Raw genomic sequence first — 21,598 nt, forward strand, 5'->3', positions numbered from 1 at the left:
CCAGCCCCAGGCACTGTCACTCTGCGTCTGTCAGCTTCTCTTTTCCTGATTCAAGGTTCATTTTGCAGTGCTTGGTATTTGCTAACCATACAGAAATCAGGGTAATTGCTGAACCAACCCCAGGGGGTCATGAACAGAGGGAGGACTGCTCTGGGATGTAAGGTAGCAGGTTCATGAAGAGACCTTGTCCCACCACCCACGCACCCATTCCCCTTCCTATGGCTGGAGCAGTTATTCTGAAAAACAAGTACAGTCCTTTTACAGGCTCCTAGTGCCCTCAGGATGAAGTCCAAACACCTTAACATGGCTTACAGGGAGCTTTGTCCTCCAGTCCCTCCCTATCTCTCCAGCCTATTTTCCATTATTAGTTTCCTGTTGCTGCTGTAACAAATTATCACAAACTTAGAGGCTTAAAATAACACTATTATTTTACAGTTCTGGAGGTCAGAAATCATACATGGGGCTTACTGTCTCCCACTTTCCCTCATAAGGACCCCTATGACTATATCAGACCCACTCAGATAACCCAGGATAATCTCCCCATCTGGAGGTCTTTAACCACATCTGCAGAGTCTCTTTTGCCTGTAAAGTCACATATATTCACAGATTCCGGGATTTAGAACATGGGCACCTTTGGGCACTCCTTATTCTGCCTACATGTCCCTACTCCCCTCTTTTTCACTCTACATGGAAGCCATTCCATTCTCCCAAACATTCTGTCCCCCCTCTGGCATCCCCTTCACCAGGCTACCTTCTACTCATCCTTCAGATACCAGTTTCAATGTCACCACCTCCAGGAAGCCCTACTTGATTTCCAAGGTGCTGGGTACCCCTCCCCATGTGCTCTTAGAGCACCCTTCTGTCTATATATCACATTGTAATTGTCTAGTGACTACTACGGTATCTTTATGTGAGAGTGAGAGCTCTGGGAATAGATGTCCTTTTCAAGGTAGTATTCAAGTTCCTATCTCTGTATTTTCACGTGCTAGGCACTCAGTAAATAAATACATTAAATAGGACTTCCCTGGTGGCACAGTGGTTAAGAATCCGCCTGCCAATGCAGGGGACACGGGTTCCATCCCTGGTCCGGGAAAATCCCACATGCCACGGAGCAACTAAGCCCGTGTACCACAACTACTGAGACTGCACTCCATATCTCATGAGCCACAACTACTGAGCCCATGTGCCACAACTACTGAAGCCTGCGCACATAGAGCCCGTGCTCCACAACAAGAGAAGCCACTGCAATGAGAAACCCGCACACCGCAACGAAGAGTAGCCCCAGCTCGTGCAACTAGAGAAAGCCCACGCACAGCAACGAAGACCCAACACAAGCAAAAATAAATAAATAAAAGAAAATAAATACATTTCGTTTTTGGTTTTGTTTTTGCTTTTTTGTTTTTTTGCGGTACGTGGGCCTCTCACTGTTGTGGCCTCTTCCGTGCGGAGCACAGGCTCCAGACGCGCAGGCTCAGCGGCCGTGGCTCACGGGCCCAGCCGCTCTGCGGCATGTGGGATCTTCCCGGACCGAGGCATGAACCTGTGTCCCCTGCATCGGCAGGCAGACTCTCAACCACTGCGCCACCAGAAAAGCCCAAAATAAATACATTTTAAAATGTAAGTTAAATAAAGGGATGAACAAATGGATGACTAATCAAAACTATAAAACTAGCAAAACTAGGGAGTTCCCTGGCAGTCCCGTGCTTAGGACTCCACACTTTCACTGCCGTGGCCCCTGGTTCTATCCCTGGTCAGGGAACTAAGATCCTTCAAGCCTCGTGGCGCGGCCAAGGGGGAAAAAAAAGCTAGCAAAACTACACATGTTGCAAAGTTAAGTAAGGCCTCAGCAGGTTTTTACAGAGCCAGGTCTTTATGGATGAGAATCCAGACCAGGTAATACACCTCCATGAAAGGAATCTACACCTGGTGTAGATTTAGAGCCTGGTGTTTGGCTCTAAAGAATAGATGAGTTCTGTATAAGGAAGAGAATTATCTTATTCACTAATTTAATGTATATTTTTGTAATCTCCTAAAAAGTTCAAGTAACATATTTTTAAAATACCTATAATAAGGAATTTAAAATGAAAAGCTCCAGCCCTTCCCACACCCAGTCCCCCTTCCGAGGCACTGGGGTTTTGCCTATTTCTGAATTTATTCCTTCTGACAATTGTTTCTCTATTTCCTACTAATAATTTATATCACTATTTCTGAATTTATAAAGTTTCAGTATCTATTTATTCCCTGGTATGAAAAATAAGAATTTAGCTCCCATTACTGCCAATCAATTGGCTTCATCCTAGATTTGGTAGCATAAGTCATCAGAAAAAAATCACGGGAAGTAAAATTTCTGAATCTTTGGGTGTCTAAAAAGACCAGTTTTGCCCACATACTCTTTAAATAGGTCTGCTAGGTCCAAAATGATTTTTACTCAGAATGTGTCCACACTGCTCAGTTGTCTCCTAGAATTCAGTTTTATTCATAGGAGGCCATATGCTAGTAGGGTGCTATTCTTCCCTTGTTTCTTTGTTGGTGCCCTATTTTTATTCCCTGGAAACTTTAGGATCATCTTTCTACCGTGTGTTCTGACATTTCATGAGCTGAGTTAGGTACGGGTGTTTTTCATTCACCTGCTCAGCACTCAGCCTGCCTTTTCAAGTGGGAGAGTCACACCTCTCTTTATCTCTGGAAATTTTATTCTATCATTTTTGGTAAATATCACCACCATTCAGCAAGTTGCTCATGCCGGTAACCTGGGAATCAGTCACCCTAGACCCCTCCTCCACTACCTACCACATCTAGTCCTATTGCTTCCACCTTCTAAATGTGTTTCAAATGAGTCTAGTTGTTTCATTGTGTCTCCCTCCTCTGAGTCACCACATCTCTCACTGGACTATCACAATAGCCTCCTAACTTATCCCGGTTCTCCTCCCCCACCTGCAATTTTTGCTGCTCCTACAGCCAGACTCATCTTGCCAAACCTCAGGTCTGATTGTTATCATTCTCCCACTTAAATCGCTCTAGTGGTTCCCCACAGTTCTCAAGGTAATGTCCAGTACTATAAACATGGTCTCTGTGACCTGCATGGCCTGGCCTTTCTGTCCAGCCTTGGATCTTACATTCCCTCAAACTCACACTTCTCTGGCCACATGGCTCTTTTAGGTTCTCCATCGTGAGCCCTCCCGGCCCAGGGCGTTTTCTCAAGCAATTCCTTTTACCTGAAATACTTCTCCCCAGCTCGTCAGTCCAATGCCTGCCAGTCCTGCAGGGATCAGCTTCTCCTGACCTCTGCACAAGACCATTTGGTTTCCCCTTATACATATTATTTGCTTCAGAGCATTGAATACAATTCTAATTAGACCCTTCTTTTACAATTTTAACTTACGTTTGCCTGCCTGCATGTCGCTAAGACCCTGGAGGTCAAGGACCGTGTCATCTTGCTCATCGTTTTCTTACCAGTGCCTAAGCGTAACTAGCACAGAGAGGTACTCAGTAAATATCGGTTGAATGAATTAACAAACGAATGAATAAATGAGCATAAGAACTGTTGTTATTGCTATGTTATTCCTGACTTTCACTTTTTCATAGATTCTGTATTCCTTCTGTCCCATGTTGGTTTTATTCCTTTCATAATGACAAATCTAGTCTCCTCATTTTTATTCAGTATTTTCCTTTTCGGAAGCTTTCATATACCCTGTTTTTGAGCAATTTCCTACTGTTCTTTGCCAATTGACCCCCAACTATTATTCCATCATGTAGTTTGAAGCTTTCTGTCGTTTCAGGCAAGCTGACCTGTCCCTGAACCGTATTGGTTATTTGTCTCTGAATAAGTCACCTCAGCCCTGCCCTTGGCTTCATCTTAACGCATATTTCCCGACCAGAGGCAATATTGCTGTTCATCGGCTAGAGGTTGCCTGGGCACCTGTGCCTCTTTCTCTCTCTCTTCCTCCCCCTCTGCGTTCTGGATGGTTTGATTCGTTTTCTCATGCACCCATTTAGAACATATACCCTGGTGACATCATGTGCTCCACATCTTGGATCTAATCATTGTGCCTGACGGACTCCTATTCTCAGGTTTGGAATCCACATAACTGACTCACTTTCCCCTATGTCCCCTAGGCCCCCGCTTATTCAGGAAACTCACTGTCTCTGTGCTTGGGCAGAGTCTGTGCCTCAGACTCCATCAGACACTGTTTTACTCCATGTAGACGCAGACAAAGCTTGGCAGATGAAAGATTTTGTTCCCCCATCCTCACTCCAGCCCTTCTCCCGAAATGCATGAACCCACAGACAGACAAAATACTATATATGATTTTTGGAGTTCTCTAAGCTTCTGAAGCTCATCCATTGACACTTGGTTAAGAATCTGTGCTTTTCTAAGAATCTGAAAAACAATAGGTATATGTATAACTGAATCACTTTGCTGTACACCTGAAACTAACACAACATTGTAAATCAACTATACTCCAATATAAAATAAAATTTTTTTAATTAAAAAATTTTTTTAAAGAATCTAAGCTTTTCTGGCAGTTTTATGCCTCTTAGTCTCCTCCAAGATTTTCCTTCCTCAACAATTTTGACGAAGGAGGAGGACAGAATTCCATCCACTTTCCTTGGCCTATGTTTTAACATGAACCCACTTCCACCCACCCGCACAGCATTCCTTCTTGCGTTTGCAGATTAATTCTTTACCTTCTCTCTCTTCTCATCACCTTCTTCCTGAATGAGCCACACTTCCTTATTTGCATGATTATTTTTGCTTTTGCTTCATCTAAAAGCAATCACCCATCATTTCCAATCACCCCCTAATACCTTCCTCTCAGGGTTACTGTGAAGATAAGAATGAAATCTCAGATGTGAAAAGGCTTTGAAACATTAAAAGTACAGTAGCATTATACGGCATTAAAATGACGATGATGACGCGTCTATTCTTTGAGGCAGCTCGGTTTGCTCCTTCCTTTACATCCTTTTGTCACACCCTTGCGAAGCACAGTATCGTCCTCGACCCTCCCAACAGAGGACCTCCCCTTCCCACCCTTACAAGGCACCTTCTCTGGTCCTTCTTTGACTTGACTCTTGCATGATCTTGCTTGGTCTCCATCCTCCTTTGTCCAGTTCCTGGCATTGACAAAATGTTTCCGTTTATCTACCACTTGGGCCTTCCACTGCCTCCTCTCCCTCTTTCCAATGTGCTGGTCAGAGGAGGAGTTCCTTTAGATTTTTGTCAGCCTGCTACCAGGTGTGTTCAAGGAAACAGTTTTCAATTCGGTGTCTTTGCAGCTAGATTATCAACACTTTGCTGAGAGCCTCTTTTTCATTGTTCCTGACTCCATTCTCTTTCTCTTAAGCGTCAGTTGAAGTTGGCTAGGATGGAGCAAGTACAGTCTGTACAGAGCAGCTTCAAGACTGGAAGAGTGTAGTTTCTGTGTGGAGGGACACTCACCCATCTGTTCATGTGCTGGGGACGGGGGACAGCCCTTCCACTGAGAGGGGGCTGTGCAGGGATGGGGATGGAACAGGGATGTGCGCAGAGGCACATACAATGGCAGTAAATGGAAGGTGTTCTACCAGGTGGCAGATGTTTTGTCGGGCAGAGGGAGCAGTAAAGCGTGAAGCAAAGTGCTGAGCGTAAGAAGCGGGGCAGCCATTAGGAAGTTACGGGAAGAGGGGAGTGGACAACATAGCCAGCTTCTGGACGTGACAGATCACCAGACAGCCTCACAAGACTGAGGAGCATCAGCTTGTGGTGGCACCGGTTCACTCAGTGTGTTATTTTTTCTCCTGTATTAACACATAGACTTGTACAGGGTTGTGGCTTTACAGAAGTTGGGGGATGCAGACGTAGAATGGGCAATGGAGTGAAGAATTTTATAAGATCATGGCTCAAATGAAGGATTATTGGGTCCATCTTAAAATAAGAAGGAGGTAAAGATGAAGGTTAGAAAACACAGAGGAGCCAATGGACTGGACGTTTTGCTGATATAGAGTAATATGCAAGGAGGAGTAAGAGAGTGAGCAGTCTGGACAGCAGGAAGTTAGAGTTGTGAGTAAAAATGAAAGAATGATGTGCCAGATGTGGGAGAGTTTGCAGGGACAAAGCCTCGCTGCAGCCACTGGGAACGGGGAACGGAAATGGAAAGAAATTCTTTGAAGATGACGAAGCATGAGGCTGGGTGTTGGCTGAGTCATCCATAGTGGCATTAAAGCTCACCAAGATAATGATGAGACAGAAAATATGGAATATTTTAAACCAAGTTCCAAAACCCCTAATAAAAGTGACTCTTGCTAGGAAGTTGATAGAAGGCAGAAAACATAAGAGTTAGTAGGCAATGTAGCCAATAGCATGTGCTTTAGAAGAGAGCACATGTGTTAGCATACGGTATTTGTTTTACTCTTCCTGACTCACTTCACTCCGTATGACAGACTCTGGGTCCATCCACCTCACTACAAATAACTCAATTTCGTTTCTTTTTATGGCTGAGTAATATTCCATTGTATATATGTGCCACATCTTCTTTAAATTAAATTAAAAAAAAAAGAAGAGAGCACATGAAAGGATATGAGGACAAGTAACAAGACAAGGCTAGAAGGATGTTCCCCTTCCTCCCAGCCCCAGGGGTATGTGAGCTAGGCGGCGGGCCACGGACGCTGTAGCGTCCTCAGACTGGAGCTCGTGGAGGGACGGCCACCAGGATGCTCAGGGAGGCTCACAGTGCGGCCCGGCTCCTGGTGACACCACCATAGGGGTGCTGGAAGGAAGATCTGAAAGGGACAGAGGAGCTGAAGGCAGGGGGGTGGGGGCATGGAAGCCGTAGCACATGGAATTCGAACTAATCTTTCGTTAAGCCCTCTTTTCCTGTACCCTTTGTCTGTGAACAAAGAAGAGAAGTAGGGTCTTTGTGAGCAGAAATGTCACCGAGGCTATCTAATAATCCCAGCATCTTTATCCTGTTCTTTTTCTCTGGAATAAGTTGTTCATAGTCTTGGCTCTAAAGCTGACAGCAAATCTATTGCCAGCTAGGATTTATAGAGTTTAATAAGGGTATTTCTTGGGTTCATCTCAGTTGAATCTGTAATAACTATTCCTCACTACAAAAAGTCATCATCTTGTTTGGTCTTGTACAGTTAAAGAACACACTATAGTTTTGTTTTAGTGCTTTAAAGACACATCCAATATTGACAGTGTTCTTTAAATTTTCTTGCACAAGTATCAAACTGCAACTTCAATTTTAGTTCCCCTGAAACTAAATTTGTTAAGTACAGACTTTTATTCTTTTTCTCTTTTAAATTTCTCCTCTTTTCTCTTGTGCATCTCACCTTCTTAGAAAAATTGCTCGACGATTCCTTCATGGTATTACACATTTTTTGATCCTTTTGTCTAAAGAATATTATGTAATTTCTCTAAACTTTATTATTATTTTTTATTTATTTATGGCTGTGTTGGGTCTTCGTTTCTGTGTGAGGGCTTTCTCTAGTTGCAGCGAGCAGGGGCCACTCTTCATCGCGGTGCGCGGGCCTCTCACTGTCGTGGCCTCTCTTGTTGCGGTGCACAAGCTCCAGACGCACAGGCTCAGTAGTTGTGGCTCACGGGCCTAGTTGCTCCGTGGCATGTGGGATCTTCCCAGATCAGGGCTCGAACCCATGTCCCCGGCATTGGCAGGCAGATTCTCAACCACTGCGCCACCAGGGAAGCCCTCCAAACTTTATTGGGTTGGGTGAATAGCTGCTGTCCAAGCAGAATTGGCTGCCTATATTAAGGTTATTTCTTTGTGTGAAGTCTTTCTTGGGCTCGCAGAGCAACTCTTAAGCATCAGCCTTGCTCCAGTGACCCAGCTGTGACATGTGCGTTTGCGTGGCCGTTCCCTTACTCCATTCCCGACAGTGAGATACAAGCATTCACACCTACGCAGCCAAGCCCCTTCGTGGCTGGCCTCTTGCCTCTCTTCACTCTAATTCGTGCAAAATGACGAGGGTAAAGGTTCTATGTGGTGGGAATAACAGGGAGGAGGTTCATATGGCATAAAGTACAGGAAGCCGAACTACCCGAGTCGTGCCCCTCTTGGCCTCGCCTCCCAGTAAGCTTCCAGGGAAAATGTATATTATTATTAATATATTCAGGGGACAAAGCACGTCAGACCTGGCCACGCCTACACGCTTGCTACTCTTCGAGCCTTTCACTCTCTAGGATGGTGGCCCAATGCCTGCTCTTCAAGTGGAGTCTGCACAGAAGGGCAGCGGCACATGTGCCCACTCTTTGGGATGTCAACTGAAAAAAAAGCACGATGTGAGAGTTGTGAGTTAAGTTTTCTTGGGGGCAAAATGAGGACTGTAGCCCAGCAGACAGCAACTCGGAGGTCAGTGCACATGTGGTTTTGGTGAGGGGGGGCATGCAGTCAGGCACACGTGTTTGCAGAAGAGCAGACGTCACCGTGAAGGACTGGAGTGCTTTTCTAGATATGAGGACACGTAAGAGCTGGGCTCGTAACATCTTCTCCTGAGAATCCCTAACTATCTGAAGACCTGTTCTGCCAGTTCTTCCCAGAGCACAGAGGGCCTCATTCCTGGTCTCCACCCTGAACTCCTTTCATAGGGTGCTGAAGGTCAGCGGCTACAGTAGCGAGTGACTTAATCCTTGTACAGGCAGATGGCAAGTGCCAGTTTTTAGTTGGCAGGGACTAAGTGAGGAGGGAGGGGTGAAGCATTTTGTCTAGACAAGTGCTTCCTTCTCTTTGGCAAAAAAAAGCTGGAAGATGCAGCAACCCTGCCCCGTGAAGGAAGGGGGTCCGTGTGTGAGGTCGGGGTGCACGGCTTCCCGCAGCCTGCGATGGGGGAGCCGCGCGGAGGTGCGCGTTTCCTCATGAGCACTCAATGGCATTAGAGGCAATGATGACCATTCTCTGCCCCTTTTAGGTAAAAAACTCGGATATACCTTCAACAACCGGAACTTTCACAACGTGTCTTTGGGCCAAGGACAGGAGGTAGTGGCTGAGGCTGTGCTGGACCTGGCTGCCAAGAAAGGTCACTGGGTTCTTTTGCAGGTACGACCCCTCTGCCCTGCTGGGGTCACTCTTGACCCCGTCCCTGGGTCGACCCCTGCAGTCCCTGGGCCACCTTTCCTTCCGTGCCCGCGTCCCTGACTTCCCAGGCTTCTCCTTCCAGTCCGGCCCCATGTGTTCTGCTCCTCACCCCACCCTCACTCAATACCCTCCCTCTCCCCCCACTCCCTCTGGTTTCAATGGCACCCCCGTCCCGAAGGAGGCCTGTTCTCACAGCGCTGCATGCTCAGGAGGCCGGCGTTCAGCTCGAGGCTGAATCCAGTGGCGGCTGCTGATCTCGTCCCAGGCATTCCATGGAGCTCTCCTCTGCTCTGCCTTTCCACGTGTCACATGTTACAGGCTCTTCATTACATGTGTGACTAGAACATCACACATATAACCAGGACTGAGCCTCTTCACTGAGAGTTCATGCTGGGGTCGGGAATCTGGAACACCTACCGTTATAGGAATACCTACAGCACTTCTTGTACATGTTTCACTAAACATGTACAAGAAGTAAAGGCTACCCCTCCTGAATCACGGCCTGTCCTCTTGTTCCCGTTTCCGCAGCTTGCATGGATCCTGGGGCTGTTGGGCGCAGAGTGAGTGGCTGACTCCTCTCTTCTCCCGCAGCCACCTCTGCGAGGGCACCCATGGCTACGTGGAAACCACTTACGCTATGGCTGTGTCCTTCACTGCATTTTCTTGGGGAAAGAGACATTCCTTATTTACCTTTGGCACCCAGCACACTACCGTGAACACAGTAGACACTCAACCAAAGCCCATGGGGTAAAAGAATCAATGAAGAAATCAGTGAAGGGAGGACACATGGAAAAGCCAGTCCCTCCCCTCCCGTCTGGCCTTGATTACCGAGAACTTCCTCTGTCTCCTGATGGCTCACTGTACACTTGCTGTTGTCGGGTTTTCATCCTTAATTATCCCATTATTTATTTGGAGCCTAGCAGCACAGGGATCTGCTATTCCCTGGGACGCTTTTCCAGAAACGGTGGGAATCTAAGGAGAAAAGAGAATGACAGTGGGGTTCCTGCTTCCTCCCACTGGATCAGCTCGGTGCTGGGAGGATGTGACCTCCCCGACTGTCTCAGGCTCATTTGCCAAAGAGACCCCCTTCTGGGCACTAGCACCTTCAGGAACCCAGCCCCCCAGACAGTGAGCAGAGAACTTTTCCCCCCCCTGGTACCTACCGGCTGCCCTGATGTGGTTTCTGAGAGACCTCCAGGATGAAACTCAGATGCGGGGATTCCTGAAGCAGTGGCAGAGTTTCTCACTGCGGGCCGGGGGTGCTGCCTGGCTCATCGAGCCCTGGCTCTCCAGGCAGCCAGCAGACTCTCCGCTCCCATAGAGTGATGACAACTGAATGCTTTCATTTCACAGAGTTTCATTTCAGCAATCGCTACGAGCTCTTGCATAGCATTTCACAGTATACAAAGCCCTTTCAAATCCATTACCTTTGGTTATTTCCAGCAACCCTGGGTAATAAGTATGGAAAATATTATTGTTATTTCTCTTTTCATGGAAGAGAAAGTAGCACTCAGAGACCAAATTGCTGTGGCCCAAGCACTCTGCTCTGTGCCGATCTGTGTATTTAAGGCTCTGCAAGCAGGCTTCCTCAAATATGTATCAAGGAGCTTTTATCTATCCATCACAATGAAACAGATTGCAATGAAGCAAAGTGACTATCCTTGCTAGAGTGAAAAGTGCATGCTGCAAGGTAGTGCTAAGAAATAAATGTTGTTTTACACAGACAGACAGACAGACAGAAAGGGATTTTGTTGGGGGAGAAGGGCTCAAAGACCAGACAGAGGAGCTTGGGCTTGTAGTAGGAGCTTTCCCTGTCTGGGAGCAGCAGTGTCTCAGTGTGTTTTAGGAAGATAAGTTTGGCAACAATTAGCAGAATGGTTTCGAGAGGGGCAGGGGAGGAAGGAAAGCTAGCTAGAAGGAGTTTAAATCAGTGCTTTTCAAGTCTTAACATGCATACAAATCACTGGAGGATCTTATTAAAATCCACTAATTCAGTAAGTCTGAGTCTGCATTTCTAACTGGCTTCCAGGTAAGGCCAACATTGCTGATCCATGGGCCCCACTTTTGATCAAAGGCTCAAAAAAATCCAGGTGTCAGATATGGGGATCCGGATTTGGAATGTAACCACACATTAGACCCTTGAAGTGTAGCCCCCAGACCAGCAGCAGCTGCGGCATCACCCAAGGACTTGGTAGAAATGCGAGCCCTCAGGCCCTACCCTGGACCACCTGCATCAACCACTCTGGGATGAGGCCCGAGAATCTTTGTTTCAGCAGGCCCTCCAGGGGATCCCGATGCCTGGTCAAGTTTGAGATCCTTGTGCTAGAGAGACTTAGGACACCGAGGGAAAGGATTGAATTGCAGGATACAAGGGGTCCCCATTACTGGGAATCCCAAGACTCATGCTGGGATGTGATTTGTTTGAAAGTAAGGCCAGGTCCCTCCTCAAGCCGCCTTCCTGATAATTGTTTAAGCAGATGCCTGTAATCAAGGGGTCCTTCCTTCCCACCAGAACATCCACCTGGTGGCCAAGTGGCTCAGTACCCTGGAGAAGAAGCTGGAGGAGCACAGTGAGAACAGCCACCCAGAGTTCAGGGTCTTCATCAGTGCGGAGCCTGCGCCCTCCACTGAGGGCCACATCATCCCCCAGGGCATCCTGGAGAACTCCGTTAAGATCACCAACGAGCCTCCCACGGGCATGCACGCCAACCTGCACAAGGCCCTGGACAACTTCACTCAGGTAGGGGGCCCTGGGAGGGAGGGGAGAAGAGTGCCCCGCCTCACAAAGAGCAGATTCCCCAGGTGGGAGAGTTGCACACATCTGGGGTGGGGTGGGGGACCGACTGGAGCAGTGCCCGGCGTGGGCGAAATGTGTCCCCTCTGCAAGTGACCTCCAGCCAGTGCCCGCCGAGTGCAGCCCTCAATTCCCAGATACACCTGAGGGAGCCAAGCTTAGGGTGTTGCTTTGGCAAGAGGTGTAGGGGAGCTTTCTGCACACCCACAGGCTAACTGAATACTCCAAGATGGAGAAGGACAGAGTGCTGTAAATCTAATTGATATGGCGCACTGGTCACACACTTATTAGCTAAACACACCGTCTTCAAGCAGGGGGCTGACGCTCGTGTTCAGATGGCATCTGCATCTTGAGCATCAAGGGTTCAGGTAACCCAGGCAGCCGACAGTGGGGGTCTGGACTGGAATGTAACCACGTGTTAGACTCACAAAGCATGGCCTCCAGACTAGCAGCATCAGCATCACCTGGGCACTTGACAGGAATGCAAATTCTCAGGCTCCACCCTAGACCAAGGGAATCACACACTCTGGGGTGGGGCCCAGGCCTCTGCGCGCTAACTAGCCCTCCAGGGAATTCTATCCAACAGTCGACTTGGAGAACACTGTGCTAGTGAGACTTGGACTATCCAGGCATAGGGTTCAAACGCAGGCTACTACATGACTGGAATCTCTGTTACTGGGAACTCCAAGGCTCATGTAGTGGAGTATTTATTTAAAGCCAAGGCCAGGCCCATGGGCATATAAAGTACCGCTTTACGTACCTGTATGTAAAGTAGCGCTTGCCAAGTCTGCAGCCCAGGCCCCTTGCATCTTCTCAGGAAGGCATCCTTTCTGATCGCTTCTTCTTTGGGGAGTCCCACCCTTCTGGGAAAGGGAGTATGCAAAGGTGTGAACACCAGGAGGATGGGGGCCACGGGGCCCACCTAACGTCCATCTCCCACTCTGGCCTTGGTGGAGTCCAAGGGCAGGGTTCTAGGATGGGTCCTCCCCGACATCATCCTGTTGTAACACCAGCGGGTCTCTAGCTTCACGGAACCCGTGCTCAAGCTCACTGCAAGCCCCAGATAGGTCATCTAGGTCGGCTGAAACAGGCCGTCCAGCAGGACAGCCGTTCTAACGAGCCCAGAATAAAGCAGCAGGAGCAGCAGCCCTTTGGGACTGACGTTAACATGAGATGAAGACCACATGGCAGCCGAGTCTCGCGAGATTGCACTGACTGTCTGATACCCTCGTAGCAGCAGCCCAAAGGCCAACTTGCAGGGAAGCTTCCCCGGGATCTGAGAAGCGAAACTTATCCAGCCCCCTCCTCTTGCACTCACCTTTCCAACCCAGCTCCAAAACTCCCACATAATCTGGAGTAGAGAGCAGGGGAGCATTACCAGGAGACCTCAGATATCTTAGCTTGCCATTTTCCCTACAGAATACCTTCCCATTGCAACACGGTGCAGAAGGCAAGGTGCTTTTTTGTCCGGGGGCATTTTCTTTTCTCTTTTTTTATTTTTTCCTAACTAGGTCTTGACTTCTAGGTACTCTGTACCAGAGGTCAAAACTTCTCAGTTTTCTAGATTTTATATTCCATGTAGGGGAAATAGACATTCTTAACTTTGAAATCTACGACTTCTTTACAGGATGTTGTAGCTGGTTCCAAGCAAAGACATTTTTGCCCTGAAAAGGCATTGGGACCGTAGCTCAACTGATGGGTGGATAAACAAAAGATGGTGAATCTATACACTGGAATGGTATCTGGCAATAAAAACAAAGCACTGGTACATGCTATAACATGGGTAAACCTTGAAAACATTATGCTAAATAAGTGAAAGCAGCCGGACACAAAAGTTCTCATGTTGTATGACCCTGTTTATCTGGAATGTCTAGAACAGGCAGATCTGTAGACACAGAAAGCAGACTAGGGATGGCCCGGGGCTGGGAAAGTGGGGAGTGGAGAGTGGCACTGAATGTGCATGTGGTTTCCTTTCAGGGTGCTTAAATAGTCTAAAACTAGACTGTGGTGGCGACCACACAGCCCTGTGAAGATGCTGAAACCGTGGAAGCGTATGCCTTAACTAGATGAGACGTGTGGTATGCGAATCATGTCTCAGTACAATTCAGTGGAAGAATCTTTTTGGGTACAGTGGTAGGGAATCCCCAGCTCTCCTGCCTTGAGGGTCTTGGACAGAGCCAGGAAAGGGAGCAGCAGCTGCTTCACATGGAATAGCTTCTAATAATTAATATTATAAAACTCTGCCTCGTGGTGGGGGGGCGGTTATCATCATCTACAGCTATACCCGGCTTCATCTGCTCTGCCTCCCCATGGGCCCTCGTCCTTGGGCTTAACCCCCTGCAAGCCTAGGCTAGTCTGACGGTCTTGGTTATCAAACAACTGGGAAATATATCCCAAGAGAGGCTGGCTTTTCCTGGAACATCCCTTCCACAACTGTTGGTGTTTGGGCCACTTATAGCCCTCTTCAGTCACTCATTCTGAGGAAGAGGGATAGCTTTATGAGTGGATTCATTGTTCACAAGAGTTTTAATGGTTTCCTTCTGCATTTACAAGTGCCCTGGAACAGTGGCCTGGTTCATACGCCTATGATTCACTCTGTGCCTTCACAGCCCTAGTTCAACCATTTATGGGACAAATTGCAGAACTGAGCTCTTTTTATCACTGCTTCCCTGACCCCTGTGCCATTCGGGGGTGATTATTTCTCTCTGACCTTCATGTGAGTATACACTGTCAACCAGCTTCAGCAAGTGTGGCTTCTTGTCTGTCTGCCTAAAGGCATTTTTCAGCAGGACTCGATTTTCCACATGTCACAGGTAACACAGGAAACACCCTACATGTCTGCAGAGAGCAGCGCTGCCCAAAAAGCAGCTATTACCTTCTTGCTTGCACGAGGCAGTGACTTTGCCCTCTGTCCCACCTCTGACCTTTCACATCCGTACCTTCAAGGCAAGTATGGTAGCCAACCAAGGCACCAGAGTGACCCCCACATATCCAGAAAGAGAGGGAGACTGTGTCACGGGTTCTCCATGGAAAAAATCAGACCTCCCGGAAGCTTAACCTCTCCCGCCGCCTCCGCTCTCCTCCTCCCCAGGCAAGCGACGTCTAAGGGCCACTTCTTAGAAGAAATGCCAAGGCTGAGCCCAGTCCAGCTCATGTGAGCTTTCAAAGTGCCTCTTTTGTGGGCTCTACCTGCCACATCTTGCTCCTTCCTGAACAGAGAGGAGCTCACTCAGAGGACATGCTTAATTCCAAAGAATCCAGGGCTCTTGTCCTAACGGCCCTTCAAAATGCAGGTTTTCCCCTCCCCACCATCATCACCATCCCCCTTAAAATCTAAGCGCAATTCCACTGACTCCCTCTGGACTCTCTCTTGCTCCTCTTTTCTTCCATCTGTCCCGTCTTTCATCCTCTCTTCGTGAGCCACGCCACCTCTCCTGCCTTATGCTTTGCAGTCGGGACCCCTAGGAGGTCTTGCTTCTGCAGCCACATGTCCGATCACCCCTGCTCTGCTTCAGAGGAGGCATTAGGATGGGAAGGGCAGGGCACGGCACCCCTCAGCCTCTTGTGGCTCCGACTCCCACCCCCCCCACACTTCCCGCAGCTCCCCCAGCAGATGAGCCATGGATTCTTCAGTCACACAGGCAGTAATTACACCTACTAAGATTCCATGATGGGCAAGAAAAACATGGCAGGAAGGAGGGAAATCAGAGATGATGCTGTGGGAGTCCCCTCCCACCTCCCAGCGCAAAGTGCCATTAACAGGACAAAGACGATGCTCCCCTGGCCGCTACCCCTTTTTCCGTTAGCTGTGCTTGGGAACCTCATTAGCACATCCATGTGTGTGAATTTGAACTGTAAACCAAACCCCGTTATAAGCTGAATCTAAACCTTAGCTCTGATTCTAGACTAAAACCCAGCCCCTCTGCAAGGTCCCCTCAAACGCGATTCCATGCCTGTCCACAGAGCAACCCACGGTCCTGCTGGAGCTCAAACCCTCACGGGAACACAGCAGCCCTGCCATCCTAACCCACACCATGGCCTGCCCTGCATCACGGCAGCTCTGTGCTAACACTGAGCAACATTTCCTTTCAGGACACCCTGGAGTTGTGTTCCCGGGAGACAGAGTTTAAGAGCATCCTCTTTGCGCTTTGTTACTTTCACGCCGTGGTGGCAGAAAGAAGAAAGTTTGGGCCCCAGGGGTGGAATCGCTCCTACCCCTTCAACACTGGGGACCTCACCATCTCTGTGAACGTGCTCTACAACTTCCTGGAGGCCAACGTGAAGGTAAAGTTTCCAGCGGCGCGGAGTGGCGGCTCGGGAGGGCACCTCTGAGAAGGATGACGTGGCATCAGCACGGCCAGAAAGGGGCGCGCTCACCGGGGCCGGGGCAGGCCTACACCCTCCCCAAGGGGAGTGAGCAGGTGCAAGTTTACCACAGGGGCAACCCCAGGGCCAGTGTGAGGCTGAGGAGTGAGTGCTATGGGGCGGGGGCGGGCAAGAAAGCTCAGGAAGCCCAGTTAGTGCCTCACGCCGGGTGTGAGCCACCCACTGGTGTCAGTCTCAGGGCCCCCCAGACCACCCTGTGCGCTCCCAGCGTTGCCGGGGGCGGTGATGGCAGGAAGAGGCCCCACACTCACCTGGTACGCACTCCCAATTTAACTCGCCAAGGCAGACCTTCTCGTGGTGCACGCAGCTCCTGGAGTGAGCACGGTCTTGCGGAAGTTAAAGAAGCTAAACTCTGGCCACACCTCGCCTCCTTTCTCCTCTGTCTGACGTCTCCATCCTACAAAACACACTAACAATCCACGCTCTTCCAGTTAAGAGCATGTGTACGCCATAAGGCTCTTCTGGTTCATGGACCAAACACAGCATCCTTTGGGGGACAATGAAGCCAGCCCAGAAGCAGTGCCTCTGCCTCCGGTTCCAGGGTCCTGGGAAGCCCACCACACAGCACACCAACCCTTCACCTGCCGCAGCCATGCGGCTTTCTCCAGGTGGCTTCCACCCCTGTCTCTAACACCCATGAACTTGTGTGCTGTATTTCATTCACTTTGAACTTTCCAAGGAGATGATTAATTAATATGCTAATTCATGGCAGGAAATGGGAAAAGTACCCATGCCCTCGCTTTCCTCCGTTCGACACTGGCATGATTAAAGGACCCATAGGTAGAGACTGACTTCACTGCCACAGTTAATGACTGTGAAAGAGGGAAGGCATGTGTGCAAGAGTGCTGGCGTCTTACCTCTTCTCACTCTTTTTTTTTTTTTTTTTTTTTTTTTTGGTACACGGGCCTCTCCCTGTTGTGGCCTCTCCCGCCGCGGAGCACAGGCTCCAGATGCGCAGGTCCAGCGGCCATGGCTCATGGGCCCAGCCGCTCCGCACGTGGGATCTTCCCGGACGGGGGCACGAACCCACGTCCCCTGCATCGGCAGGCAGACTCCCAACCACCGCGCCACTAGGGAAGCCCTCTTCTCACTCTTTGATGTAATTCCTCCAGCGTTTAATGAGCTCCCACGTGTGCCCAACCCCGCTGGGCACCAGGGGAGCTTGGATGAATAAGACATTGTTCCTAATCTCAAGAACCACCCTATCTTGTGGCTCACGCTCTGTCCACACGTCGGGCCATCCCAAGGCCTGCGTGGAGATCTTCCTTTCCTTCCCGTCTCTCAGGTCCCCTATGATGACTTGCGCTACCTCTTTGGTGAGATCATGTACGGAGGCCATATCACTGATGAGTGGGACAGGAGACTCTGCAGGACCTACCTGGAGGAATTCATCAAACCAGAAATGCTGGAAGGAGAGCTGTCCCTGGCCCCAGGGTTCCCCCTCCCAGGCAACATGGACTACAATGCTTACCACCAGGTAGGGACCTGGGTCTCTCCCCAAAGGACTGGAGATGTACATGTAGGGCCGGGGAAGCCCAGCTTAGAGAGCCGAGGTCACATCCAGCGTGGCTCTCAGCCTGTTCAACTTGAGAGCTACTATAGGATTTCTAGCCTCAAATCAGTGATAAAGTTGAACTTTTAGAGATCTTTTTATTCTTGATGTTTAGCTCCATCATTCTATTTGGTGCTCTTTTCTACAAACAACATCTCGGGCATTTATCTGATTGTTTTCATTCAGGATATTGACACAACCATTAGGAGCAAAAATGTAGGTAAGAACTTAGCCAACTTTTGGTAAAGATTATATTAGTGGTTCTAAATATCTTCAGAGGGACATGATCTTGTGGGCAGATCACTCACCCCTCCTATTCTCTGTTGGTTGCTGTGAACACAGATACATGTACCCATAGCAAGAAAACATTCTCATGGAGTTTTTTCATACTCTCACTTTGGGTTTTCATTTTACTATTACTTCAGCTATTTTTTTTTTTTTGCGGTACGCGGGCTTCCCACCGCTGTGGCCTCTCCCGCCGCGGAGCACAGGCTCCGGATGCGCAGGCGCAGCGGCCACGGCCCACGGGCGCAGCCACTCAGCGGCACGTGGGATCCTCCCGGACCGGGGCACGAACCCGCGTCCCCTGCCTCGGCAGGCGGACCCCCAACCACTGCGCCACCAGGGGAGCCCACTTCAGCTATTTTTAAGGTGTGCATCTTTGCCTATTTACCCCACCATGAAAATGTATTAAAAAGGAATTCAAACAAAAAAACCTTTTTTGTTGCTTGACTTTTGAACATCCCTAAAAGAACTCTTGAATACCAAACTTAAGGGAAATACTGGTCATAGGAACATTAACTACAATCTTTAAACAAATTTTTAATTCCTAAAATTTAAGAAGGTGAGTCATAAAAGTTATTTGATCCATAAAAACTAGGCCTATGAGAAGAAGTTAAAAACAATAATTCTCTTGAAAGTAAATAAAAGAATTTTTTAAATAAACGCTTTGAAGGCCTTAGCCAAGAAAGTTGTGCAAGAGCGTCCCCTACTGTCTGTGGAACAAATGCAGGTGACGGGCAATGATAACATGGTTCGCACATTTCCAGATGACTTGGGTAGAGTTCCCCTTTCTCCATACCTCTCTTTAATCTGTCAGGAGATGCTTATAGGGCTTACCAGGAGTCCAGGAGTGTGCTGGGTGCTGGAAGAAATGCAAAAATAAACACGCAAATCTGCCTTTAAGGAGTGAGCCATCTTTTACTTAGACTAGATGTTACCAACACCAAGAAATCATCAAAGCTAAACCTGAGGGGCATTTTTTCGCTGTAATGGGGAGAATGGGCACAGAGTGCTCAGAAACATTTGGAGAAGGGAGTGAGCTTTACATGCTGGGGAGGATTTTTTAGGGATGGCAGCCTATGGCCCACCACAACTGACCACAGAGATGTGGTGTTTGGAGACACGTTGTTTTAAATGTTTTTAATTCGAATGCTTTCTGCCAGAAGCAAAGCTCACTTCATCCTACACCAGGATTCACACATTTATTTTGCATACATGGCCCCATGTTTGCATTCAGGTTTATCATCCCTGATTTAAATAAACAGAGGGGAGAGAAAAGGAAGTTAAGCAGGGAGGGCTGGGTAAAATTTCCAGGCAGGAAAAGTATCTCTGAGGGACTCTGAGAAGTCCTCCTTGTGTGTGGGGGGACAGGTGTAGGTCAGGGCACCGTGGGAGGGGCTGAGATTGGAGATGGATAAAATCAGCTAAGCTTCCCCCAAAAGAATGAGCTCATGAATGTGGAGGTTCTGGAAAACCAGCCGGGCATACACAAACGGACGGTGTAAGGATGTGCCCTAACAGGTGGGCAGCACGCTGAGGTCGGCCAGCATCGGTGAGTGGCGTCCCCCTGGTGGGCGTCCACCTGGAGGGCCAGAGGGGCCCCGGCGTCAGAGGCCTGCTCCGGCCCACTGACTGCCCTGCAGAGCACTAGTCAGGTGGGAGATGGGAGACACGTCTCGTTGGTTTTCAAGTGAGCTTGCCCTTGACTTTTTAGTACATCGACGCCGAGCTGCCCCCAGAGTCGCCGCATCTCTACGGCCTCCATCCGAACGCGGAGATCGGCTTCCTGACCCAGACTTCGGAGAAGCTCTTTCGCACGGTGCTGGAGCTGCAGCCCCGGGACAGCCAGGCCGGAGATGGAGCGGGGTCCGCAAGAGAAGAAAAGGTATATGGAGGTGTTGCCCGAGATATTCTGGGGAGCCCAGGACTGCCGAGGTCACCCTTTCTCCCGCCGGCCGCGTTGGGCTCCACAGCGCAGACTGCACGGCGTGCGTCTTCCCCGCGCATGGCTGGTCCAGCCTCGCCGCGCAGACCCTTCGCCTCCGAGGGACCCGCCGCAGTCACGTGACCAGGCGGGCCCTCGGGGTACCTGGTAGGACGTCCCTGCAGCTGGGTGTAGCAGTGCTTCACTCCTTCCCCCAAAGGCAGGTTTTATTCCGTTTGTCTGCCAAAGTGAAGAAAGGGCAGAGCTGAACAATCGTGGTTTGGGAACCTCGAAACGGACCTCATGGTTCCTTTCCCAAACTAAGTAATTATGGGTGGGGAGCTGTCCCTAGACACGCCACCCTCACTCCGCCAACTAGACGCTTGAGTGGACGAACTCGCTCCTCTTTAAGACGAAAATGCGGTCTCTTTGTGGGAAGGACAGTTAGTCCCCGAGTCTCCTAACGCACAGCTAGTGCTACTAAGCACAGGACTTCCCGAAACTTCAGGAAGGTGGAGGGGAATTGTTGGGTGGAAAGCCAGAGGCGGGTGCCGTGTGGGTGTAGGGTGACCAGAGGCAACCTGGGAGCTCTGTTCCTGGTGAGGGCGCAGCAGAGGGCAGAAAAGGAAGGGGCTCAAAGTGAACCTTCTCTGTGATGCTTTCCTAAGACAAGGCAGTTCAGTTTCCAACAGATGCGTCTGCTTCACCCCACCTCCCCTCCAGAGTACTACCCGGATTCCTTTAGTTAGAGGTTCCCTTGTTACAAGGAAACATACTTGGAAGATTAAGGATTAAAAAACCTGGAGAGTTATCGAACTTTTAGGCTTCAGGGATTGATTTTAGGAAAACAAACTGACTGATAGTAAAGGAGCTGGATGCTTGTTTAAAGGTATGGAGTGATGTCATTAAAATGAGTCTCAATTTTAGTATGCCTCAGAATGAGCTAGGGAGCATCGATTCTGGGGTCTGGGGTTAGGCCCAGGAATTTGCAGCCCAGCGATTGTGATGCAGGTGAGCCTACTCTGAGAAAGCTGCTCTAAACCCCACTACTCAACCTCTTTTACTCTTTGATGCATAGGATATAATTTGAGAACAAAAGGAAGATAAGAAAGTTTATGTTGCCCAGAATCCAAACCACCTAGCATCAAAAATGTTCCTAGCTTAAAAATGAAAAGGCTGGGACTACGTGAGTAATAGGCTTAGGATTCTTTGGGCAGCATTAAAGGAAGCTTCTAGTTCTTGTCATTTCCCTTCTTCTGACCACTTCAAGAAATGGTGTGTGTGTGTTTGTGTATGTCAGAGATGAATGAAGTATGGTCACTTGCCAAACTCTGGAGAACCCAACTGAAACACAGATACCGGGAAGTGGGCAGATTTCGCTAATATACAGATATTACCCATGGAGGAAAAAGAAGAGAGAAGAGGGGAAAGGGGAAAAGGACACAAAAGAAATTCACGTAATAATACAAATGGCCAAGAAAAATAGTAAAATATTCTCAACATCGCTCATAACTAAATGGAGTTAAGTGAAATATTATTTTTCACACAGTGGTAAAATTTTTTACATGTGAGGATATCCAGTGGTG

The 21,598-nt window shown here is 48.8% G+C and overlaps 1 protein-coding gene across 1 annotated transcript in view; it reads left to right on the top strand.

Moving 5' to 3' along the window:
- The window catches only part of DNAH9 (dynein axonemal heavy chain 9), a 301,303-nt gene that overhangs the window by 260,091 nt on the left and 19,614 nt on the right, over positions 1 to 21,598 (top strand). Inside the window, exons 63-67 of the mRNA XM_024752602.1 lie at positions 8,908 to 9,035; positions 11,587 to 11,814; positions 15,961 to 16,152; positions 17,540 to 17,731; positions 19,803 to 19,973. Coding sequence (XP_024608370.1) covers positions 8,908 to 9,035; positions 11,587 to 11,814; positions 15,961 to 16,152; positions 17,540 to 17,731; positions 19,803 to 19,973 — 911 coding nt within the window. The remainder of the gene's footprint in view (positions 1 to 8,907; positions 9,036 to 11,586; positions 11,815 to 15,960; positions 16,153 to 17,539; positions 17,732 to 19,802; positions 19,974 to 21,598) is intronic.

Source organism: Neophocaena asiaeorientalis, unplaced genomic scaffold (genome assembly GCF_003031525.2).
Source record: "Neophocaena asiaeorientalis asiaeorientalis breed wild unplaced genomic scaffold, Neophocaena_asiaeorientalis_V1.1 scaffold540, whole genome shotgun sequence".
NCBI classification, from domain to species: domain Eukaryota; kingdom Metazoa; phylum Chordata; class Mammalia; order Artiodactyla; family Phocoenidae; genus Neophocaena; species Neophocaena asiaeorientalis.